The following is a 27,158-nucleotide window of genomic DNA, read 5'->3' as shown; positions in this document are numbered from 1 at the left end:
CCATCTGAGTATTTGAAACTCCAGGTGTTTATTTAGCTATTTTAATACAATATCATAACAGATTCTGCACAAATATGAATCTAAAACATGAGTAAATAAATTCTTACGCCGTTCCTTTGTCGCGTTGAGATGGTAAACAGAGCAGTCCACATGGTTCTGTTCCCACGCAGTGAAGGTTCAACATCGCCTAGACACTCACAGTTACAAAGCCGCTTCAGTTCTGTATTTCTGCCTTTCAATAATGCATCAGAGACTGAAAATTGCCACAAGTTTCAGTCTTCGTGCTACATTTGAAATAGTACACCTAATATGCAACTTCAGCCGCGGATTGAAACTTCGCCTTGTTAGCTGCTTTGTTTCTGTGGTAACTTTGCATTGGATAATTGGATAAAACGGCTCCATGTTGCCTAAGGTGATGTTACACTGTGGGATCTGCTGTACTTACTTATTCGCTAGCTGAGTTCTGCACTGCCATTTCTGATGTTCTGTATGTCACTATGGATAACAGTGTCTGCCAAATAAATTATTAATAATAATAATGTTCAATTTGTACAAATATGTTTGTTATAGATATAAAAAAGACAATAATACAGTGCATAAAAGATAAATGTATACATTCAAATAAGGAATACTTTGTTATTGTGTATGTACACATACATCTTTGAGTGTTTCAGGAATTACAAATGACCAATACACATTTTGCCACTGACCATATGTATATAAGAATCCAGCTTAAGAGTCAAAAACAACCACAGACACTAACAAGCAGAATCTAAAATGAGCTGAGATTTGCATAAGCCGTTTCCTTCTGAGGGAGCCTCCAGCCTAACCCTCGTGGTACTTTTTCTTTAACTCCGAGTGTACAAACTCAGGCTAGTGTTATGCCATTGTGAACGCTCTGATATTGGCCTGAGTTCTGAAGCCACTGAAATAAGCAAACATTTTGTTTTGTGTGATTCATGATGTAACGCTTGCTGAATCTGATCACTCGGAGTTAAGGTATAATCACTGTACTAGTTCTGTCATGTGTTCCCCCCTCCCTTACCTACACAGTCTGCATTTCTTTAAATGGCAGTGATAAAGTTTACTGTCAAAAATATGTACCTCCACCCCCCACTTCCCGTTGAGTCTGGAGATACCCTTGCTTTCCGAACCCAACTGAAATCTCACCTGTGCACTGCTTAGATGCCTAACAAACCCAATATATTTGTGAGCCCTGCAGAATGTGTTCAAACTGTCACCACCCATTACTGTTCAAATATACATTTTAGTACTTTTTACCCTCACCCCACCTCCACCCCTCCCCTAAAAAATACTTCTGAAAGGAGGGCCACCTCTGCTCTGAAAAAGCGGAACAGCCACTCGAATCCTTCCCATGGTCCTTTGTAAAGAGTCCTCCCAGTGTGGGACGGGCCAGTCCCTGGGTGCGGGCGTTTCAGCATTGCTCCTCTCCCAGGGAGTCGGGGCTGTCCCCCAGGTCCACAGAAGCCGCTGACGGCCCCCGCACCTTGCCCCTGCCGCCGCCCTGGCCCTGGACCGGGAAGGTGTCAACCGAGCCGGAGACGGACTGCACCGAGCGGTCCCGGAAGTAGTGGAAGGCCTCCTGGTCCAAGAAGGTCTGCTCCTCGCGGAGGCCCTGCTCGAACAGCTTCCGCTTGTGCCGGAACTCGATGACAGTCTTTGTGTAGGAGTTGAGGGTGGTGACCGAGGCGGCCATGCAGCAGGTGAACGAGCCCCAGGCCATGCTGAGGAAGGGTGGGGGAGAGAATTCTGGGTCATTACCTGGGTACAGTTCCTTATCACCAGGACTTTCTGAAATAGAAGTCTCTGTTCAAGAGCAAAAAATTCTCAATAAGAACAATTCACAGATTAGAAAGGACCATCACGGGCATTCACAAGACATTCTGCTTCGGAAATTCACCTCTTGTTGAGGATAAAAGTATTTTGATTAGCTGTTTTTTATGAACATTCATGAAGGGGTGTGACCAAAGACTGAACATCAGTGGCTATCAGACCAGTGCAGACAGCATTGGAACGTTCTGTTACAAGCCAGATCTTTCTAATTACAGAAGCACAGAGTACGGTAGGAACACAGAGCTGACCGTCTCCTGTTTAATGGTCTCTGGTGCAATAAATCACTACAACATTCCAGATGGATCTACATTTAGATGATCCTGATTGTGTTGGGATTTCTTAAAACCTTAATCTCCTACACTGAAAAGTCATCAATCGCACAATCACCATGCACACCTAATAACAGGCTGGCATTAAATGATTTGTTTTCTCAGAAAGGTCCAGAAGTAATTGAATATGTGCCCTTGAGAAAGTTTTTAGATGAACTCAAGAAATTCACCAAGACAGTGTAAGCAAACTTTATTTATAGATGCTTAGTATGGCCAACCAAACACCTTCCCACGGTTTTACTCCAGCAAAATCCGCCCCCCCCCCTGTACCTTTTAGCAACTACGAAAATCCACCCCAAGAAGCTGCCGACCCTGTGGAAGCAAATTAGCTCTTAAAACTGAAGCGTAGGCTCTAACAAGGGGCTAGTTCATTTGAAGGTTTTCCTCAGATCTTTAAAAGCATAGCAGGGAAGAAGCAATTGGCCATATGGCGGGGGAGAAATGAAGCCATTTTGGCTGGGATTAATGGATGCCGGTAGAACAGCTGGTGTAACGCAGCCAGTGTAAATGGCACTTTCAAGGCTGTCAGAACAAAATGCATTTCCTCCATCCCCTTTTCCTTGCACCTCAAAAGTTCACATAAACACTGCTACAAAATGTGCACTTTATGGTTTAAACAAGGCTTCATTTCCTTTTGCATATATTACGGAACATTTTCGCCACATCGAAAAAAAAATCATATTCATTGGGCATTAGGACCAAGGTTTTGACAGCACTTGCATTTTTGGACGGGAACATCAGCTTTTTGATGTAATTATTTTGAATTAAACCAAGTTCTATCGATACTTTTCTTTTCTGTACATTTTCTTGTAAAGGAAACAAATACTTGAGGATTGAAAACATTATATCCCATCTGGACTTTATATTTCCTTATTTTATTGCTCAGTTTACTAATTATCAGTGTACTCCATTATTGTTTTCAAATTTCACATAACTGCACACTGACATGATCACATGAAAAATAGTAAACCCATTAACTGCCATGTTTGGCATGTCATTTTCACCATCTTCACAGCGTTTTTATGTAGTGGTAGTGTTAGTGAGGGAAAGTAAAAATACTTAAAACATGAACAACCCAATTATTAAAATAACGAACAACCCACAGTGACACATGTTTAATGCAAGCTTGCATTTTTATTTATGCATAAGTGTGAATGCATAAGTACTGTGTTTTCTTCAGGAAAGTGTGTGTTCTGAAGTTTAACTTTCCTCATGAAAAAGTAACTTGTGTACATACTACAAATGCATATTATTTAAATTAATTTATGTAACTTAATTTATGTAATTTATGTATTTTAACAACAATTGAAAAAACATAGTGACAACACATATTTCAAAATATAATATGAAAAAGGACATTCCACAATAAAATTAAAATCTTGTGTTCAAATTTCAGGCATGTCACATTCCTGTTAATGTTTTTTTTTTTACTTTCTGACAGCTCTGTGGTAGCTTATCTTTTTATTTCAAGGCAAAACAGTAGTTGTTTAGTAAAAAATTAATATATTCATATATACTACTACACTGTTGTCTTCACAGGAGGACAGGAGGAATCTGTGTTACTGTTTTCTTTGAGCAGCTAAGCTGTAGGTATGAAACTAAAGCTCCACTAAGCTTTGACCTTAATGAGCCACAGAAGCCTACCCTCGCAAAAAAACACACTCGCTTTTATTCACAGATTTTACCTTGGAGATACTGTTCTGCACAAGACAAAAAATGAAGGGGGGGGGGGGGGCTTTTCACAGCTGCTGTGTTGTAAATTCACAGCGCCTTCTTTATTCATCTCAAATACTTTAAATACTTTGACAATATGGTGTTGATGTTCACCTTTGAGCTCATCACCATGGAAACCCATCCAGCACTGAATTTTCTTTTCAAAAGACTCCAAACAATTCATCACACTAGTGAATGAGAGAAAGAAATCTATGATAGACTTCATGAATGTAAGGAGAGTTATTTGAGTGGCTTGGTCCCCTTAATTCATTTGACACATCTTCTACATTGGTCCTAGAGGTTGCAAATAGTCTTTCTTCTACAAATGTATTCATCCAACATCATGTTATGCTATGAAGTTGATGCTCTGCAAATAAGGTAAATTAAGGAAAGCTAACTGCTTCAAAGCAGGTCAGAGTTTATTCGATATTCCCCAACCCAGTGCCCTCTGTTTGGTTTTAGCTGCTTCAGAGGGAATCCACTTTTGAGTGACTGCTGCCCAGGGCTGCACAGCTTTGACAATCAAAGACTGAGAGCCATTTAAAGGACACCTAGCATAATTCCCTGAAGAGCTATCAACACTTGACTTGCTGAAATTGCTTACATAGCTCACTAAAACTTTACACACTTAAGATTTAACTGAACCACATTCAGCTTGACTGCAATGATCTTTGCTCCTTAACTTTAAGAAGCAAATTTGTTGTTTTATTTTATTTTGTAATGCTATTTTATTAAGCCAGCACCAAACTCATGCCATTGTCTACATTGGTACAAAAAATGTAAAGTCTTCTTAGAGGAAAATTGGGTTGTGTTTAAGTTCAATATCTCTGCAAAAAGACTAAACACTGGAGATGGGTTACAGTATGGTTGGAGGGACCAAATGTACACCAAGTAGATGGCTCTTGTGAGAATGTCTGTAAACACTTAGGCAGTCCAACCACATTCTGCTGGTTTACAGTTTTAGAAAACCACCTCAGTTGTCCCTAAAAGGATGCCCCTGGAGCACTGACCAGAAGGACCAGCCGTAGTCCCATGTGTGAGGCCTCCAGTCCTCTGGGCCCAGGCTGACTGTGATCTGGAACACCTGTGTGTACATCATGTGAGCCACCATCCCCAGGAGTCCTGCAAATCAACACACACACACACACACACACACACAAACACACACACACACAAACACAGAATAGCTGTCTGATTTTAAGCAATGTTGTACAAACCGTCCATAGTTTCATTAATGCATGCACTATGTCTCTTTATGTAGTCCACATTTACCAGATAGAATGTGAATCAAACAGAATTCTGTAACATGACTTTGATTTGTATGTTTATATTCTTCATCAGAAAAAAAAACATTCAATATCTGTCAAAGTTATGCCCCACAGGCAGCGCTGTAATGGGTATGAATTCTAAAAAACTCTACAACTCTCTCAATTAACACTCTGTAGAGCTGCACTTTACATTAAATCCCCATATGCTTATTATCTTTTCTGATGATAAATCATCTTTAACCCGCAGGCTTTGCCGCAAAACCCTACGTTTTCGTAAGGCTCTCTTACGTTGCTCTAAACTCCTCTCCCGGGTCTGTAATCCTGCAAGGACCGAAGCAGTTCCCTGCGTTAGCGCATTATGTTCAGGGAAGAAATGATTTGATGGGGCATAGTTAACGCGTGTGGCCCCTTCCCTTTTTTTGGTCTTTTAATTAAATTAGGAATATGATCCCGTCAGGAAGTAAATGTATCTCATAAATCTCTCCAAATAGCTTTTTAATGGCGGATCTAATTGAACTATCTTGCATCCCGTCCAAGTTGTCGCCTTCCATCACGCAGGTGTAGCCTGGGCGAGCGACGCCTCACTCTCCCTGCCATAAAGACGTGCCCATTCCTAAATGACTTTCACTCCCTTCCACTGATTTGAAAGTTTGAGGCAAAGAAAGGGAGACAGAATGAGAGAATGAGAGAGGGAGGGAGAACAAGTGAGCGGGGCCCCCTTGACAAGCGGCGAATTTTTCAGTTCTCGGGCCTCGATCGATATCGCCCAGGGGGGCGTGCGGGGTGAAGTCATGAATGCGAAATGGAAGGCGGAGGGGCGGCGCGCCTCTCTACCTCTTTCGATTTGGGTGCTACCGTCTCCGCAGCGCTGCCCGGGGGCCGGGAGGTTTGGACGCCTCATATGCCAGCCTTCGATGAGAGAGACCCCGCAAGGCCTCGGGGACATGAGCTGGCATCTGAAATATTCTCTGGTGACGTGGCGTTAGATCAAACTGGAAGCATCCTTTTCTCCGGGGGATGTGTGAGGCAGGTTACATCAGCTTATGAAAATGCTTAGTTGTTTTGACAGAACCGCTATACTTGTGAGAGGGGAACATGCTCATAGTGCCTGTGCTTACATTTAGATTCGTTCATCAGGTGGATGCTCTTATCCAGAGCGACAGTTCATGTAGTGAAGTCCCATGAAAGGTGGTACATACAGGACACAGCTGACCACATGTGACTGAACATGGGTCAGCCCCTTACACAGTGCTGGTGCTACCAGACTAGGTCATAGACGTGTATCTAGCAGTGTGGGTGACATACTTTTCACCATTCTATGGTTATGACAAGTCATGCCTACCTGGGTCAAATGTGTTTTTCACTAAATGCTATTGGGCAGAATTTCCTCATTCTCACCACATTTGCCTGTAGACATGTACAAGCTACAGGTCATGGCTTCAGGTCCTTGGCCACACCCAACCACACCAAATATGGTAAATGCTACTGTTGGCTCGAGGTATAAACAGTTTCACTTTCTGAACTGTTTTTTTTTTCAAATTTTTCCAATTTAATTTTCAGAAATTTTTATCAGTTTTGACTCATTCAACTAGTATTTGCCACGTTAATCCAACACTATCTCTGGATGTGTTCCTGACCATAGTTCATATTCCGGACCATAGTTTCACAGCCAGTTCAGCCACATGAGCCTTGTGGTTTCCCGCAACCTCTGCCGTGATAACTGGAGGCAGTCGAAATGGAAAAGATTCTACACAAAGTAAACAAACATTAAATCGGAGCGAAACATTGGCAGCACAGCGGATTTTTCTTTTTTTATGTATTTGGAAAGATAAGCGGCGTCGACAGCAAGCCACCATTTATAGGTCCTCAATAACAAACTAACTGTCAGCTGAATGCTGGCAGGAAAGCACTCATTTCTAATACGCATGCGGATACTTAATGTGGTAAAAAGTAAAAAAAAAAAAAAAAAAAGCAGAGATGTAGCTCAGAGGATAAACACCACGAGAACTTGCCGCTTTCGAAAATAAGTCCGGCGAATTAGCCCCAGATTCTCTGCGCCACGTGGGCAGCTTCCAGGAAAGAAAGAAAATGCCTGTTTGCTTGTGCAGACAAATAGCTCCCAGCCTGTTAGAGCCCAAAGGCTAACGGAGGGACGATTACTATTATTGCGCTGTAAGCTCCTTCTTCCCCATGTCCGATTTGACCGCTCTGCACATAAGCACGCCTCGCCGTTTCTTCTCCTCTGCCCTCACGTTCAGCCCAAACATCCTGTCTGATTCTCATTTCCTCATGATTACATCAGATCCGCTCTGTAATTTGTACTCGTGTGGCCTTATGTGTGACGAGAGTGTGTGTGCGCATATGTGTGTGTGTGTAGGGGGGTTGGGGGGGGCTTGGACTCAGTGGAATTAACTGTGATCGAGGCTTTGTCCACTATTACATAAAAGCGCACGTTCATGTCACTAATACCATGCAGCAACTTGTAAATGCTGAATAATCGCTGTAATCCACGGAATAAGAGATGCTCTCAGTAAGCGCTGTCCAACTGCATTTGAAGGCTCAGAACGTCAGCTACTGCAGGACAAGCTTTCCTCACGGTAATGTGTTTCTCTGGGTGAGAAGGCTGCGTTTTCCCCTCATAGCATTTTATTATTTTTGAAGACAGAAGCGATGCATACACCTGTTTCTTTGATAAAGGAAAAGATGGAAGGTCCTTGAAGCACGCCCCAAGGACAGTGCGAGAGATTCTGCTTCGGGTTTCCGCTCAGGTCTTTATGAGTGCATTCTTTCGGGGTGGGCATACAATCCATACACTGTGGCACTTTGGCCTTGATTCTGAGCAATACATTTAAGCAAGCAGTAATACTTTTTCATTCTCACACAGTCAGTGACCGCCAAAACTCCAACGATGCTTAAGCATCCAAAAAAAGTAGCAGTAGACTTAAAATAGTTGCTTAAAGTTAGGAAAAGAGCCCAACTGCTTTTAGTCTGGATGCCTCCATCTTCAGTCAGCCTTCTGACATAGAGCGAGAGAGAGGAGATAGAGAGAGAGAGAGACAAGAGGGAGACAGAGAGAGGAGAGAGACACAGAAAATGAGAGAGAAAAGAAAGTGAGAGGGAAAAAAAGAGAGAGATGGAGAGAGAGAGAGGAAGATCTGTGAGGCCGATGAACGCTGGCGCTGGAATTATGCGGCGTTACCGGACTAAAAGAACAGTGCTGTGAGGCCGCAGACCAATCAGATAATCTCACAGCTGAAAACAGCAGCTGCTCTGGCTCGCTGGCAACTGGGATTCGCAAAGCATTGCCCGCTGCAGCAGATGAGGAATGCGGCGGACGTGCTGACCGCTCTGCGCTCCCGCCGCACTAAAAAAAGACACCGTTTCATTCCCGTTGGTTTCTTTACCACTCACTGTCACTTTGCCTAGGACCTCCCTCTAAAACAAAATCTTGCATTTGTTCTTCTTTTTAAATGCATGAAATAATTGATTTACTATATATTTTGTGAATTATTTTTTATCAGTCTTTTTATTTTTTTACTTATTTTTTTCACTATGGAGCAGAAGAAAGAAGCGCCCCTTGACAGATGTCAATTACACTACGCATGGTGTGGGCCTGAGATTTTGGAAAAGCAGAACCAATTATGTATTATGTCTGAAATATTGTACATATAGAGAAAAACTGACCCCAGGCCACCTCAGGGGAGCTTTGTCTTACAAACTAAAATTTCAGAATTCAAAAAAAAAGAAAAGAAATTTCTTATAAATCTGTTGGTTTAGCACTATTTTATATCACAATTGATAAGTGTACATTTTGATTCCCATCGAGGTAGAGGTACGTTCCAATCCCTCGCTGGCTTCGGCTGGGAGTGGCAGAGGTACAGGACTGATGTGTTACTTCTCTGATTTATTTCCTTTGCGCCTGGTAGTTTTACAATTGCTCACGTCCAAGGCTGTGGGGTTTTTTCTTTTTTTTTTCTGAAGAACGCCGATCTATGTGTCAACCTTCGGATAACCTTGGCACCAAGAGAAACTGCCAAGTAAATAAATAAATAAATAAATAAATAAACAAGACGGAATGGCCTGCCATCTTTCAAAGCGCTCGTCGGCCGCTCGAACAGGTACGCCCTCTCTCTCACGGCGCGGGCACGGCGGGCTGGATTCTAGCCCACGCTCTCCACGATTTTATTACCCCCCTCTACACCCGAGAGGGGGGAAAATGCTCGTGTGTGAATCCTGACATGTGCACACCTGAACCGTGACAGAAGAAATGTCTTTCCTGACATGCGGGTGGGGGGGTGTGTGGGAGTTGCAGGGGGGAGGTGAGGGGATGGACAGATTTGATGAGGGGGTTGGGGGCGTACTGGGGAGGGCGGGGAGTTGATGAGAGGGCTGGGGGGGGCAAGGGGAGGGGGTCGAGGAGGGCTTGTACCTGAGAGCACGGTGAAAACGGCGGCGAAGGCGTTCAGCTTGAGTCCATCGATCACGTTGCTAGAGTGAAAGAGCTCCAGACACATCAGACTGAAGCCAACCACCAGGAGCATGATGTATAGCACCTCCGACACCACTGACAGCCAAAGGACACCTGCGGAACGTCACAGCCGCAGCCATTAGCAACGCCGCTCTGCGCCTGATTCACCGCCACTTCAGACATGTGCTTCAATTTATGATCATTTAACTCTATACTTACAGCATATCATTCAGCAGCATTCACTACATATCACAATACTACATATCATTTTACACTAGACACACAACATCATTTAACATCCTACACTATACATATCACTCATCATTTTACACAATGTGCACAACATTATTTAACACCCTATACATTACCTGCTACATATCATTTTACATGATGCATACAAGGTATCATTTAACACTGTGGGCTACACACAGTATGTAATTCAAGCTTGAAATTAGCTAACGAGTTGCAAGAGGTGATTAGGTGATTTAAATGCAGCCTAGGGAAAGTGTTTACTTGGACGAACTGTACTGTAGTGTGTACTGAGTCCATGGATCTGACAAGAATGACTGATGTAAAAATAAACACTTTCCCTGGGTTGGACTTCTTTTAGGACCACCCAACGGGCCTTTTATTTTTTCCAAATAAATTCTGAACACCAGGTTTTCTCCTATTGCATTGCTGTGTTAAGGACACAGCATCTCACGCATTCTGACTCGGATGTGAAATGTATTTTGGATTATGCAGAACTGAAGGCGACCTGGGTAGTAAACAGAAAAAAGAGCCAAAAATAACCAAAATTTTAGGTAAAAGATTATATTCAAAGGGAGAAATATTCAAAAATGCTACCAAAATCCACATTTAGGACACTACACTATACTTTTTCAATGATTTTTCATCAGGTTTATATTAGCATCATGTAGACCAAGGATTCAGCCCAGGGACAGCGATACCTGGAGCCTCTATCATATAGCTAACTATAGAAGGTCATGGGGGCAAAGCAGTGTCAAATCGAATAACAAAACTTCCCTGATAAATCTGCACAGGTTTAATCTTCACGTTGAAATAAGTGTCACGTCTGTGAAGGCAGGAGCCGCCGCCTCCCTCCTGATTATCGGGCTCAGATAGAGCCATCGAGTGACTGCCGTGCGGGCTGCACACAGGCGCAACGCCACAGACAGGGCACGGAGCAGCAGGTCGCATCTCTCCGTGTGATCAGCCGCTTTTATTTACTGAACCGCCGCGAGCGCCCGCCGAGGGGGTCGAGAGAGAGAGGAGGAAAGAGAAGAATAAACAGCAATATAGAGTCGGCATCTTCAATCGATGTCCCGTGCTGGCCTTTGATCCGGGGGAAAAAAAATCAATGCTGTTGTGGGCAAGAAGTAAACAATGTACTTAACGGTGGATAGAACTCACGAGCAAACTGCTCCGAGCGACCTGAATGAACCAGTTAAGCACCAGGGACAGCTCCCAGGTTGGTGAGGGACAGCTCCAGTACGATCAGAGCATTCACGCACACACCGTCCACACACTTCCATCTCAGTTATTGACCTGTCTGTATGTACAGGAAACCCTCACAGCTGTGTGGCTGATGGCAATAGGGGTGGCAGTGTAGCACAGCTAAGGAGCCGACCAGAGATTGCAGGTTCAACTCCCAGCGGGGGCACTGCTATGTAACCTGTAAGCGGGTGAAGCTGATCCGCCTCAGCAAACACCGAGCTGTAGGAGAGGATGGCAAGTTAAAATGTGAGCTGTGTAAGTCTCCTGACACGAGGGCATCTGATAGGCAAAATGTTATCCTTGGTTCCTATTTTTATAGGAACTTCCTTATCGGGATAGTGAACATTGTCTGGGTGTGTTTTCTAAAGAACTGGATCCACTGAATACCAATCTGCACAGGGGTCTCATCAGCATGGAGGAGGGGTGTGAAGCAGACAGCAGCTAATGACTGCATGAAGTTAATATGTTTTCCTGCACGCCCTCAGGCCGTTACAGATTTGGGCATTTGGCACACATTTGACGGGATGCTCAGGGCACGCAGTGAATGTGTCAGAAGACCATTGTGCGAGCTGGGAGAGAACAGATCTTCAATGAGAGGAGTGCTGAGGGGTCACAGGCCATCCAATGGACCCATACAAAATTCAAAAGAAAGAAGCAGGCTGCCCTTGTGCTGGCAACAAGGAGCTCATTTATTCAGCACAGACAGGACCCCGCGTCTCTGTGCGGAGCTCCAGCTAACACCTGCACTCTGGCATCCCTGCCTCCAAAGTGTCCTGTCCTTGCTGACTCCATGGGCAGGAATGTAACAGCAAATGACAGATGCGACATGAATGGCAGTTAGAAAGAAACACTGGCACTTCATTACAGCTCTGGCACCGTTTGATTTAAGCACAAATGTTACTTTGCTCTTGGCCTCCGTGTGACGAGCCACACACACTGGGAAGTTCAGCTGACTGCACGCTAACATGTTGACCTGCCACTGTGGGGAGGTTCAGCTTACTTCAGGCTAACATGTTGACCTGCCACTGTGGGGAGGTTCAGCTTACTTCAGGCTAACATGTTGACCTGCCACTGTGGGGAGGTTCAGCTTACTTCAGGCTAACATGTTGACCTGCCACTGTGGGGAGGTTCAGCTTACTTCACGCTAACATGTTGACCTGCCACTGTGGGGAGGTTCAGCTTACTTCACGCTAACATGGTGACGCCAGCATGCTTGCAGCATATCGCCACTCCGTCATCCTGAGTCGCATAAGCATGGCCAAAAGAACAGAGCGGCGGAGCTCGCTGGCGGTACGTCCCGTGCACTGTAGCTAGCTGGGAGAAATATGTTCCTTCTGCTCCCGATTTTCCTTAAGAGTGAATCCAATAAATTTAAAAAGCTGCAGTGCTGAGATAGAGGACCTGAACCCATTCATCCTCCCTGCTCCCAGCTGCTCTCACTATAAATCTAGGACTTACTTTCCCCCTCCCCTTGTGTTCCCCCCCTGGGATTCCTCACCGAGCCGCGCACACACCCCCTGCCTGGGCAGGCGGGGGTGGGGCAGCTGGCAGATGTAAATCACATGTTGGGCCGGTCATACGTTAGGTCATTCTGAAGATTATCATTGTAGAATATCGGCAGCTTTGTGGCAAATGGCATAGTTGTTGACCAACTTGGGAACTGGCCATGTTTCCCTGGATTCGCGGGGGAAGGACATGAATGAATAAATAAGTAAATAAATAAATGCTGTATCTCTTGAATAATTTATTATTATTTCTATTATACGTGGAGACTAGAGTTTTTGGATGGCTTTGCACTGTATTTTTGTTGGCTGGGTTTTACAGGTTGTAATGCACTTATTTTCCTGTATTCTTCATATTCTACATTAGACCTGGACACCCTGTGTCCCCTAATGATCATGAAACCTTCTGTGTGGCTTCGGTGTGGCTTAACGTCTATTTTTAATGTAAAGCAGTCAGAAGATTAAGCGCTTGTTGGCTTTGAGGAAACTTAATTTTGGTAAATAACCATGGTGATTCAACAGCTTCCACATCTTAAATAAGCATTTTCAGTAAAGTCTATATCCTGCTGATTGGAAACACAGCTCTGAAATGCTGTTGAAAAACCTTCATTTCATTACTTGGATGCAGGTTGAATGGTGCCATTGGCAAGCTGCCCACTTACGGGTGGGATTCAATCCTATATTAAACTCTAACAAGTGCAGTGGGTGAAACTGGCAATGCTTTCAAAACATTTTCAATTGAGTGCAGTTTTTTTTTTTACCCTTCCTGCTGCTTACAGTTTCTCTTTGTTCAGTAAAATTACTTATGCCGAGATGCTGGCATTGGAACAGTGCAGAAAGAAGTTGGTATTAATTGGACCTTGATGCAATTCAATTTGTTCCCAAGAAGAGAATAAAAACGCCTCAGCTCTTCACGTATTCTTCATGTGTTCTGTGGTTAATTTCGAAGGACAAGGACTGGAAAACACACAAGCCATGATTTTCCTGTGTCTGTCATGACAAAGGAAATGTAACCGCATTAAAGACAAGCATGGTTTTTTGTGTGCTTGAGAAAGACAATTCAGGATTTGCATACAACTCGGGCGTCACAAAAAACTGCACACAGAAGATTTTCTTCCATCAGCATCTCCTTTAAGGAAGGCAGGAGACAAGATGTTTTCAGAACTCAGGATATCATGCCAGCATGTGCACTTTTTCAGCAGACAGCTATGTCTGACCCCTAACTACTGTGGACATTCTCCTGGCCACTTACTTAGTATTCCTTGGTTTTACTGCCGATGATTCACACACAACTGTTCTGTGGTATTCTGGGGTGTTCTGTCTGTTAAGGTCAATGGCATCCTCCTTGTTTCCATGTTTCTACCTGCAGTTTCTATGCACTGTCTCACCAAGGAGCAGCAGTCAGGAAGAGTTGCAGGTTTGAACCTGATATGAAGCACTGCTGCTACACCCCTGAGCACGGTGCTTAATCTGAACAGCTTCAGGCAGTGTCAGCGATAACATTTCTAGTACTGGATAAGGATGTCTGCTAAGCAGACTGGTGACACCAGCATAGTTGCATGCAGCAGTCTATCAACGTGGGTTCGAATGACTCCAAATTCACTTCTCCGACTCCGAGTCAATGTGCAATGTACAAGTTGGGTATACAAGCACTATTGGAGTTTTGGTCTGCATGGATCAATATGATACAGTCTTACTGATGTTATCAGTGGGCAAGGTCATTGATTTATCACTGGATATAGCATACATTAATTACCGGGTGATGACAATAATGACGATGATAATAAAAATGATGATGGTGGAGACAATATTGATAATGATGATGATGAAGATAATGGAAAACAACACATCTGAGCACAGACTTGCCTGAACAAAAACAGAGCACAGTGGTTGTCAGGGAAACCACAGTTCTTTGAGTGAAGGATGCTGCCAGAGCACCTAGTCTTTGGAGGAGAGCGTTCATGCTGAACCTCGATGAACAACAGTGTCCACCACGCCTCAGACTCACTCAGCCAACAGAGGCCTCCATTTCCCCCACAATATGAACAACTGCCCCTCTGGCCATCTCTATTTACAGCAGAGAAGCCCCATACAACAATTCAGAAATGCTTCCTTATCGTTATCATTAGGCAGCATGAACATTCAGTGACAAAAAATTCAGTCCTTCATTGTATACACGTAAGTGTGAGACTTTAAGCCACAGAATTTGTGTTTTCATACAACCCTGTACAAAAATATGGATTCTGGCCCTCTGCTGCAAGTTACTGTCAGAAAAAAAATTCAATGACTCCTGATGGCAAGGCATCCAGTAGAATAAAATAAAACCCCTCTCTGCTGTTTCCTAAATTTCATATAATTTAAAGACATTCGGTATGCATTACTTATACCATAGTATTTTACCTGTTTTTAGCAGATACCCCAGTCCAGCATGAGTAAAGTTATGTTAACACTGAGTGAGAGTCAACATGTGTTCTGACACAAGGGTATTGCTGCCTTAGGAGGGAGGAATTTTGCTGAAAGAAATTAATCCACTTCAAGGCTGATACTAAAATAGGTTTATGTTTTGCTAAAATTATGGCTAGCAGTAGCATCTCCTCCATACTGATGTACAGGATAGATGTGATGTGAAAATGCACTTGATGTGATTGAATTCCTCCCTTTTCACCTGATTGGCTCATTTGTGTTTTTGCCGCAATGAAGTCAAAAATAGAAAACAACACATTTCAGCACAAAGTAAGATGATATGTAAAAGTCAACCTCTCTTTCCAAAATATCAGTTTCCAGTCTGGGACAAAACAAGTCTGAAAACAGCTGAAAAAGATAATTATTCTAAAAAGACACTGAAGGCACGTTATTCTAAAATGAGTTCCTGCTGAGCCTTCTTCAAGGTCGTATGTTAAATGTGAACTAGTCTGGGTGACTTAGCACCCTCACTTAGCATCCTTGACATTATTATTATTACTATGACATTATTGCTATTACCAAACAAAAACTTGCGTTGCAAACAAGCCCAGGTGACACGGGATTATGGGAAAAGTGAAAACATGAAAAGTGACATCATAATGACAGAGAAAGAGATAACACAATGTGTCCCGGAAGAAAAATTCAAAAATCAGTTTTTGACAGAGCAAGAAGATCTTGACCTACATTCCCTCCCAAAGTGGAATAGACTTTCAACATTTTAGAGCACCTGCCGGCTACCCCCTCCCCGCCCCCCTGCCCACTACACACAGAAAGAGCCATGTTGGTCCTTGAACGGCAGGTTCGAAATTTCAAGAACGGCACAAAGGTCATCACTCACCCCTCTCAGACGCTGGGGCCAGGTCGATAAAGCTCCGGCATTTTTCACCTGGGAAGACACAAGGTGACCACAGAGTTAAGCAGGAGGGCGCATCTGTCGGTCAATCAATTATCTGAACAGACTGTCGAGGGGTGCTTTGCAGGGCAGTGTTCCCAGGTGCTGAACGCGGAACAGTGAGGGATTACTCCCTCGCTGCTCGCAAAAGCCGATTGAGATGAACTCCTCGAAATATGTAGCAAGTGATGCATCGTTACATAGGCAGGAGCCGACATGTCTCGTGTCAGGGATGGTCAGTCTGGCACAGCATGGCGAGGGAGGGGGTAGGGTCTGTTCGTGTCCTCGGGGGTGCATATGTGGAGGCAGGATGGATGGTTGAACAGTGGGAGAATGATGTGGCAGGTGTGGATCTCAGGTCCTTTTGCTGTTCGTGGGTGATAAATACATGAGGGGAGCGTTAGCACAGTGCTAGGTTACGACACCATGCATTTAATTAACAACAAAGATGTTCGGGTGAAGAGAGTTATGGAGACATATTCCATACATCTTGTATTATCCTGTGAGATACAGTATATTTAATGTCAATATCAAGTGGTTTATGTATTTAATATACTGTATCTTGTTATATTATGTGCAGGCAATTTTTTTTGCATTTCTGTCCCTTTTTCATCCAACTGTTTCTATGATCGCCAGCAGTGCTACTTTAGGCTTCTCTCACAAGAATGGGTGAATGCAATCCTCTGATACACACACACACCAGCACAACTTTAAATCCCACAGCACACTACAGTGAAGTGGCCACCGACTGGAGGACAGGTGCAGCTCCGTCAATGGCATTCAAGCAACTTGCAAGCACCTGACAAGTCACAGGAGAGTGGTGTGACAAGGGGACCCTGGCCACCCCTCTTCCTGGTAGAATGAAATCAGTGTGTTTGGTTGTGGGCTTCCAGTCACTTTTGGTCATTGTTTTGAACCTGGCCATAGGGCTCACCCTGCACCCAAAACAAGCCCTTCACTTACTAAGCCTATCAGGGGCTCCTCGTGTTTCGAGTATTTAATGTATCGTCCTACGATAACCTTCCCTCTGGATAAAACCGTCTGCCACAGAAATAATAAAAACAAATAAGGTCATTTGCATTCAGATCCAGCGACTTTTAACATATTTTTAAATCAGATATTCCACACTATTGTTGTGAGGGGGGGTTCTTATGGTCCATGTGACATATTAGCAGAGCAGCTAGTATAAGGTGAAGGTTGTATACGCTAGTATAAGGAATAAAAGTTTTCTATCCATATCTACCTATTTAAATTACTGGAAGTAGTGCAGAAAAAATACAGCTTTAAAGATTCTTTGCTGTCAGTCAAATAATATATCTAAAATATACTATACATTGCTGCTCTTCAAAAATAACACATTGATTTTCTTTCATTTTTGGGGCAAGAAAGTATTCCCAGGTATGTAATTATTCAAAAGATTCAAATTTCCATGTTTCATTAAAAAGGCATTTCTGATTCAAGACCTCCTTTGGTCCCAATTAAAAATAACGAGATTTGGGGCCTATTTTGTTTTTAATAACTTTATGTCCACCAGTGTGTATCTCAGGAGGGTATGGTTCTAGCTTTCCTGCTAGCTGGTTTGGTGGGCTGGGGAAAGTAAGAATTAATTTCTGCAGAGACTCTGTTACTACACACCAGTCAGACCACCAAGTACTGTACAGTCCACAAAACCAATGGGAGCACCCTGACCTCCAAGCCCATCTCCTCACCACTATCCCCCAGCTTCTTCTCCTCTGCATCCATAATGTTTTCATACTGCTGTTTCCAGCAGAATGAGATCTGCAGCGGAGGTGCTGTTTTTAAGATGATCGCCTTTGACAGAAGCTGCTCTGTCAAACTGGGAGTGTAGATGAAAACTGTAATCTTCTCATGCCTTGCATGTAAAGTAGGTTTCCACTTCGCTGTGGGGTCAAACTAAAGTAGAAATGCATTCTGGTAAGTGGGAGGTGGGTACTAGAATGACACTGTGCAGTGGCTGCCTGAGTGGGCAAAAAAGGTTTACCTTTTCAAACACACAATTACATGTGAGAAAATAAATCCACTTCCAATGGCATGATGGAAATCCTGTGGATATACTGAGAAATCCATTCCAGTTAAAGTCTCACAAAACTATATGGAGGCACGGCAGCTGTCCGCACCCTGGGCCGGGGGACGGACGGACCCAGGGTGCGCCGCCTCACGTCTCCGTCACGCTGTGACCCTCCGCTAACACACGGATCCGATCCGCAGGAACGCCGCGGGCCGCCGCGCGCTGAGCGTGGCACCCTCCCACGGCTCAGAGCGTGTCACAATGCAGACAGGTCCATTTGTGACATTGTTCCATTAGTAACCGCTCCCGGAACAAAGTCAGCTCAAACCATGAGGGTAACAAGTTTTCAGAGGGAGCTGGTTTGAAAAACGTGGCGCAAATTGGACCGTGTTTTTCCCTTATAGCTTTTGAATGGAAAGCCTGCGGACGACCCTAGAAAACCGCTCTGCACATCAGTGTGTTACAGCTATGGCTGGTGAAACTACAATCCATGCTCTGGACTGCTGCAGTATACCATGGAAAGACTGAGGAAAAAACTAATGCCTCAAAACCATCCAGGAGGCCAATGATTTCACAAAGGGAAAAGCAAAGCATGGTGGAATATGAACACAAATGAAACATTTAAGATCTACCGATAGAAGACAGGACTGATAAGAGGGCCGAATGGCTGTATTCGCTTTCAGTACATGAATTAAGCATTTTTTTTTTCTTTCCTTCCTTTGTTCTAAATCAATTTGTTCCTGAGGATTGTACAGTGAGCTCACCCTGGGGATGTGGCCTGCCCTTTCAGTGGATATAGCTTCCCCCTGCTTGTTTAATCCCCTTCTCTTTCCAGATAAAGTGTCCATAGAGTCTCAGTGGTGGTTTTTGTTAAAGTAGGCCCTCCAATTACACACAAAGAGACACACAGCTACCATCAGCTCTATCCCCAGAGGACTGGGAAATTTGTAATGGCAAAAGGTGGATGCTAAATGTAATTAAGAAACTTTTGGGTTGACATTTTTTTCGCTCGTGGACATGCAAATGAAACAGTTTATTAATATTCATGGTCCACTGTCACCAACTTTGGGGAAAATCGCATTTCAAAGTTTGATTCATGTTGCGACCATACATAATTAGACCTCAAGACTGTACGGTGCATGCAAAACATTTTTAAAGTGACAACAATTAACGTTGTAAAATGTTGTAAAATATACCAAAATATTGATTTTATCTTTCACTATATATGTATTGATAGTAAGAGACATTCCAAATACTAGTAAGAGAGAGAAAAGAAATTTTTTATTGTCCTTAAGGGAAAATTCACCCACAGGACAAAATGACACAATACAGAGTATGGCAGACATAACATTGTATCAGTATAACCTTTCCACTCCAATATACACAATAATGTTTTTCAGGGATAAACAAAAGCAGAACAAAAACACACACTCATTTACACCATTTTCCATTCACCTCGTTTTGCAGGTAAAAGGCAGAGACATGTGGACAGGCTTCTAATCAGCACATAGTGAAAGGTTTTAATTAATCTAGAGTAATTAACTCCCTTATTTCTTCCCAGTCCCCATTAACAAACACTGGCTTCTAATTTGGACCCCTCGCACGAATTCAGCTACCTGGGGGGTTGTTTAGCAGGGCTATTGCTGTGGTAATGAATGATGTCTTAGGCCCAGCACTTTTATTATCTAGTACCGGAGACGGCAGTTTCAGACACTCGGGGAGTGCTGTTTAGCGGTTGTGAATTACAGGGGGATAGACTGCTGCCCAGTAATATATTCCCCTCTCCGTGCTTGCTGCTTTCGCAACATACACCTATGCATTCGTGTTTTGTAACAACAAATGATGAGTTCTGCTGGGTTTTATTCAGCACAAAGCCACATTTCATTATAGTGTATGGTGCCTTTGTTGTTGCTGTGCAGACCCATAGGTTGGTTTGATTTCTCTTGCACTGTTTGCCAATTTCTGTTTCTTTTTTGATGCTTTCCTCTGTTGATGAAACCCTGCTTGGAATTAGTACTTGTATATTATGTTGTCACACCAGTGACAACTTCTGCACTCCTACAGGAGCACTGAGGCAAGACGAGTGCAATTCTCCCATGCTCTCGCGTTCAGCCAGCGGCTGTCACACAGCACGCCACAGCGCGGCGGGTCCCCACTGGAGGACAGGCACTACTCCTCAGACTTCACGCATGCAACTTACAGGTGTGTCATGATTCACAGGGCGTTTGACAGCGGTGAGACAGGGAAACCCTGGCCGATCAACCACTATCCCTGCCAGGACGAAGCCAGTTTGTTCCGCCGCTGTGGGCTCCCGGTCATCATCAGCTGATGACACGGTGGAGGTTGAACCCAGGCTATAGGACTCTGCCTTCACCCAAGATGCTGTGCGTTCGATCTCGCACATTCATCCAATATCTGTCACACCTTCACTATGTATAATCCCCCCTTGGGTAGAAATCCATTGATACGTCATAGTCCAACCCACTGACCCACCACGAATCTGCCAGAGCGGCACGCTTCTGGTATGGAAGCACGATGACAGTAATAATAATGCTGGGTCTGGCTAAGCAGGGTTATCTCTGGTTTTGGGGCACTCGGTCCTGGTCCTGGAGAGTCATGGTGGGTTTCATTTCCCCCCCACCAGGGGTCTGAACAGCCGATACGGTCATTATGTTCACTGAACCGATTCAGCTTCCACCCCTGGTTCTGAGTGCGAGTGATTTACACAGAGGAGCGAAGCCTAGTGGATTGCAGCCCTTGACTGCTGGAATTCGGTGGTCCAGAGTTGGAATGCACTTAATGATTTAGGGCAGAGTGCTGTCCAGTCTGCAAATGAAAACCTTGTGTCCTTAGGGGAAAAAAAAAAAAGATTGTGATCTTTCTGCTCGGTCCTGCTGTGCTCGCCCCTGCAAGCACTCTCATCATTAACTCTACCCAGGCATGTCTACACCCACACTGATGTGATTTGCTGTTCTTTCACACCGGTTTATAGGTTTTGGGGTTCGCATGTCTGCCCATTGCGTATACCGTGACCAATCACATCGCTCAATGGCTCCTGCCATGCTGCACTGAGGATGGCGCCGTCTTCGAATTCTGCACCACTTTGCGTTATTGCATCTGCTCTCATCCATGCAGAGAATGGAAAACAAGAAGACACATGGTCCTGTGGAGAAGGAGCAACTTGCAATACCAGGGCAGCAACTACGCACCAGCTTGTACCACCTATTAATTCGTGTAAGATCAGTGTGTGTGTGTATAGAATTCTTCCATATGAATATGGAGTATTAACCCTTAACAGCAACCTCACTTGGGTAGGAATGTCCACATGGCAGCTCCTACCCCTCCTCCAGCTCTATTAAAAGTAAATTACAGGGAATTAAGGAGATTTGGGCTTCAATCTTTAATAAAGGTTCTCCTGATATCTCTGTGGCTATACTGCATATCTTTCTGTACAGTGCTGTACAGTCATTAAGTCAGACCTGAATGTGGGCCCCCAGGGTGAGGGCGAAACGGCCCCATTTCGGTTGGCAGGAGAAGTCGGGCAGGTGAAATGGCAATCTGCAGTCGGGCTCATTAGGCTGCCTCTGTGTTCGTAGCCACGGCAGGGTACCGCACCATTCCTGCTGCGACCTCCGACTCCGTACCTACTCCCCGTTTCTCAAGAGCTCGCACTGTAGCAGCTGGCATCCAGGGTGCATGTGGTGAATGAGCGCACTACGTCTGTTCAAAGACCAAACTGCGAAATGGTGCTCTTTACAAGGCCCACTGCCTCACGACGCTCAGCCAGGGTGTTTAAGCGGCTTATGGCAGCAGCTCTCTCCCATTATTCGCCTGCTTGTCAAAACCAGTCGCTAAGCCCACAGGTATGACAGTATATGTGCACAATCACGAGCCTTACAGAAAAAATAATGTCAAAGCAAAATCCACACTGAACAGAACATTTTAAAATAGACATTACATGCCTCACACAATGTGGCAATTTCACTTTCAGTTATTGGTACTTTCACATGTAGAGAGTTATGCATATATTTTTTTAAATTCCATGTATGTGAACTACATTACCAATATGTAGAAAAAATGGCATTTATGGAATTGTCAATTAATATACCCTAGAACATGCCCTGTACCATCTCTGACATATTGTTTTAAGAATGCACTTCTTATATATATTTTGAATCTGACATATTATCTTATAGGCACGTATACTACCTCTTCATAAGGGCAAACTGTGAGTGGTGCGACGGTGAGTCATTACTCAAAGCTTCCCTTTTTTCTGCATGCATATTTCATTCCGCGCCTCGCAAAGCTCCTGTGGGCGACGTGGACCAATTACGTCAAGTTTCGAGGTCAGAGAGAAAGCCACAAGGGCAGACGAGCGTCCCGTGATGCGCCGCCGAGCCCTGCAGGGGTGTCCCGCTCCGCCGCAGCTCCGCGAGCAGGCTGAGTGGGGATCACTGTCTCCGGGAGGCGCTGCGCTCGAGAGACGGGCCGAACGCACGCGACGGGGAAGAGGGAGGAATCCCTCCACTGCTCCTCAGCTGTGTCGGTGTACTATTCCAACTATGCTCTTTCTCAGGGTCTTTACTCTGCTGCTTGAAATTCTGGGGGCCAGTTTAATTGGCCAGATTTCATTTCAGAGATCTTGGAGATTAAAGTCTAACCAAGCACTTTCCCTCATTTGGATTTTCAATTGCATGTGCATTTTTTGTCCAGAAAGTTTAGAATGAGTTATCCTACAGTGTTGTCTGCACAGATAAAACTTAATAAACAGTGGTCTGAGCTGACAGTGCTCAGCTCTGGGTACCCTTTTAAATGAAATAAAGGTACTCCAAAATCAACAAGAAGAGGAGTAAAACGCAGCAATCTGGCCATCTGTCCAGTACTGCACTGCAATAATCAATCACCAGGAGGCACACAGAAGCACAGACCAAGTCAGAGTTCCCCTTGTGTACCGCTTGTACTTGTTAAAGGTTTTTAAAAAGCACCAGAGGCACCCCTGAAACGTTACCGCCGGTTAAGCGTGTAATTATCATTTAACATGTGCATCGACTTGGAGTTCTTTAAGTATTCTTAAAGACGGTCAATAAATCACTGAAAATGAAGGCCCAGGGAAAGCATTCAGCTAGATGCGCAGCCTTTCAGCCCTGATTTATAAATGCTGTATACTGTATGTTCAGCCAAACACTTTCCCCATTATGTTTCCTCGTCAAAATACCCCACTACCTTCTGGGTCCCCCGCCTGTTTCAGATTTGTCGACTCGCCTGCAGTCAAGGGGAAACCGTGCATTCCTCGTCACGTGACGGCAGACACGTCCCTTCATCCGCGCAGTCCCAGATGCTCGGCCGCCGCGCCTCGGGCCGCATTAGTTGTAAAGCTATTGATTAATCAGGCGGAAGGCGGGTGGCGACATCTGCTTTGACGGAAAACTCATCAAGCGGAATTACGTAACCCTCATTATCGCGGCCTCTCTCCCGCACCCCCCCACCCCCGTCAACCTCCAGCAAGTGTTACCCAGCTGTGCATGTCGGGCTCGTGACCTAAGCTGTGTTACGACTGCACTTCTGCAGAGACCCTGGACCTTACGTCATGTCTCGTGTCCTCAGCTGCAGCAGCATGTCTCATGAAGTTTTTTAATCACTTTATTGTGAACGAAAATAGAAAAAGCTCTCTTGCGTAGAAAGCCTGTTGTCCACTGTTCCACCAGCAGGCACTGATGGACAGTGTGAAGGAGTATTCTAACAGTCCCACACTGCAAACTTTGCAGCAGCCACCTCAGCCAACTTGTAGCTGTGGGACAGGGTGTGTAGTTTTATTCAACACACAAACAACATTGAGCTCTGATTGGCTCAGACGCAGCACATGGTGAGAAAAAGTGGTCAATGTGATTGGAGAAAAAACATGTTCAGCACTCCATGAACACAGCTAATCACCCAGAGCTAAAGTTAACTTTCGGTATCTCAACTTTCAAGGACAAGTATGCGTCATGATTTTCGAATTTTTTACAGTTCACAGGCTTTGGACATTGCACACGGATCAGATCGATAGCCCTGAAATGCTTTCGGTGGGTATGATTTTTATTGTTGGGATTTAATATTGTTTTGCATCAGAGAAAGAATCAGCTAAATCCTGTCTGTGTACACATGGTGCATTCATGTCACTCCTTCCGTGGCTAACCATTTTGTTTTGTTGAAGTTCATTCGGTCTATTGCCATCTGAGTTGTTCCTTACGGTGATTTACTGTTATCTTGTGTTTACTCATCTTTATCTCCAAAGTCACTATTCCAACAGAAGGCCGATATTTCCTCATGTTGATTTATGTCTAGTTTCCCTTCTTTGAAACATCCTGCTCATCCACCAGCACCTTGACAGCATGGTCATGTGACCTCTGAACAAATATTTAGGTTGCCATATGAGCAATGACGGACCATAGTAGTAAAAGATTAACCTGGGAATTGGAGTTCAGCAAAAGCAGTTGTAGTCTCATTAAAGTGAATGAGAAACTCAGTGTGAGTGTGTTGATACTCACCACTTTGTTATTTTCATTGCCAGGTAACCATAGTAACCACCCAGGGGTTCCTTTTGGATTGCGCTTCTCCACAGGTCAACCATTGGCCCTCAGTGTAAAGCAGGCGTGTCTTGTTTAAAATGTTTAATATTTATATTACAACTTGCACTTACAAGCAGTTGGATTTTACAAGCAGTTGGATCTTAGCACTGGCAAAATGGAGCAAGGAAACACTCTGTAGCATTTACCCTCGCTTCTCCTACCTAACTGATATGGAAAATGACAACGGTTCTATTCTTTCTTCCTCTTTGTATTAGTCAACACAACCCCCCATCCATCCTGCCCCTCACCCATAAATTTGGAGGATAAATGTCTTACTTTCTATCACTGTACTGACAGAATTACTCAGGGGTCCAATGGATTTCACCAGTTCTATAAACACACTTTCACCGATTGCTCTGACACTTAAACCATCCCCCAACCCCTACTGCAAGAGGGCTCCTGCAAGGCATGATGGGATTATGTAGTGCAGTTACTCTACTTGAACATCAGGACATTCATGCATTTCTGTTCACAGAGAGCTGATGCTGAGGAAGCTCACATGCTACCAATGGTCAGACCCGGAGATGGTCCTATCCCAAGCCCATGTGACAGGACTTACCTTGCCAAGCACACAGCCCCGCCCTCAGTTTTCTGGCATGCCTTCCACTGTATCATAACCTCACTCCCAGCTGTCTAATATTTCATGCCAGGCAGCTTTTCCCTTTTTTCCTGTGAGAGCAAGGGGCCAGCACTAAACTACACAGACCCATGTTGCGCTGATATGTCATCAGCTAAAGAACCCCCCCCCCCCCCCCCCCCCCCCCCCCCCCAACCAAACAGTTTTTTCCTGTTTGGATTTTTTGGGGAGTTGGGGTGTTTTGTCAAATAATTTGGTGCTTTTTTTTAACAAGGAAGCAAAAAAGACACAGGTATGTACATAATAAAGCCTGAGTGTTTAAAGGGAGCAAAAAGGATTTTCCCCCACTTTGGTATTCAAGATTCTACCTCCCATCCTTCGATTTTTTTTAAAGATATGGCGATCATGTCTGAAACATTACGCACGTGCAAGTGGCAAAATTTTGAATCTGGACCGTTGGCTGGAATATTTAACGCTGCATATTAACACCTTAGTCTCACTCTCCCTGCATGTACGTGGCCGCTGTGTCTTGTCGCTTCCCTGCACTCCCTCCCACCACACACACGACTGCAAACACCACTCCTTAGAGACCAAAGTATACTAACGTCTCATTTAACAAATATACCTGTGTGACTCAAATCAATACTGGCACGAAGACCAGCAGTGTCTGTAATGGAAAAGGATCTAGACAGACTGGAAATAAACCGATGAAGTAATTACGTTTATCCAATAGACTAAAAGTTTGTTCTTCAGCTGGACTTGATGGTAACTTCTTTAGCTAAGGGCAGTGTTAACTCCTTCCATCATAAATATTAAAAATAAAGGATCCACACACACAATTTTAAACTTCAAATATTCAGTAAACGACAAGCAATACCTTACATTTTTAAGACTGGCATGCGCTGCTTGTTTGAGACTTTCTACAATGATGGAGAGAACAACAAACAAACACAAACTAGAACTCTTTGCTGAGATAAACGCAACCGAATATTAATTTTAGATGGGTTTAACAATATTTGAAACGTCTCATGCGTACCTGCGCCGTTGATGTTTTCTTCGCAGGAGTACCAGATGCCCGTGTGAAAATGTCGGAAGAGGAACCTGTCGTCTCCGGTCTCCCAGCTGTAGTGAACTTTGCTCTGGTCGGTCTCGTTCACCCCGTAATCGATGCAGTTGTGCCGCCGGTCCTTGCTGCAGTTGGGTTTCGGGACCCGCTGGGTGCCCTCGCACCAGTACGTCGTTATAAACGCCGTGGTGGAGAACAGCAGGGCTAACAGGTTCAAACCCACGGACAGCAGAGCTCGGCATTTTCGAGTGGTCTTCATTGTCCGCGAGAGTGGCGTCTGATGGAGTTCATATATGCCACTTGGAACGGATTTGAAAAGGACACAAAAAGGCAACAACACAAAAAACGTCGATGCTGTTTCAAAATCGTAAATTATAAGCAGCTACCTACTGTAACCATCGACGCTTTATAAAAATCAAATCCAGAATAAAAGTGCCTATTGATAAGACGTTGGATATATCGGTTTAACGGTCCGAGAATGGGACGCCAGTGACACTCGGCTGGAAAATTTGCAACAATCCAAACTTAAGGGCAGCATGTTCCCAATACTTAGTTTTAAGTCTTCCACCGAGAGCTATAAAACTAGCCAACAGGAGCGTAGGAAGTCAGCCTGCCTGTAAGCGCCCCCTCAAGCCTGCCACCCAAGGATTAAAGTCACGATTCTCTCTCTCTCTCTCTCTCTCTCTCTCTCTCTCTCTCTCTCTCTCATCCTTGCGACGCTTTTCTCGCTCGTCTTCTTTGAACACCCTCACAACACACACGCGCGCACACACAGTCAAAGTCAAGCACACTAATACATTGTAATAGCGGGTTTATCAAGCGCCACCTAAGCATAGCCTTGCACTATCAAACAACACAAGACATAAAGCGGTTGCTGACACCTGTGGATTTA

General features: G+C 44.3%; 1 protein-coding gene across 1 annotated transcript; it reads right to left on the bottom strand.

Moving 5' to 3' along the window:
- Positions 1–11: 11 nt before the first annotated feature.
- Positions 12–26,919, bottom strand: LOC118794030 (germ cell-specific gene 1-like protein). Its single transcript, XM_036552158.1, has 5 exons — positions 26,237–26,919; positions 15,933–15,980; positions 9,594–9,746; positions 4,907–5,018; positions 12–1,745 (listed from the first exon to the last, which is right to left on the bottom strand). The coding sequence occupies exons 1-5, from the start codon at positions 26,523–26,525 to the stop codon at positions 1,436–1,438; spliced, it is 912 nt and encodes a 303-aa protein (XP_036408051.1). The 5' UTR covers positions 26,526–26,919; the 3' UTR covers positions 12–1,435.
- Between the last annotated feature and the right edge of the window lie 239 nt (positions 26,920–27,158).

Source organism: Megalops cyprinoides, chromosome 19 (genome assembly GCF_013368585.1).
Source record: "Megalops cyprinoides isolate fMegCyp1 chromosome 19, fMegCyp1.pri, whole genome shotgun sequence".
Classification (NCBI taxonomy): domain Eukaryota; kingdom Metazoa; phylum Chordata; class Actinopteri; order Elopiformes; family Megalopidae; genus Megalops; species Megalops cyprinoides.
The sequence above is the reverse complement of the archived record's forward strand: the minus strand, read 5'-3'. Positions and strand labels throughout refer to the sequence as shown.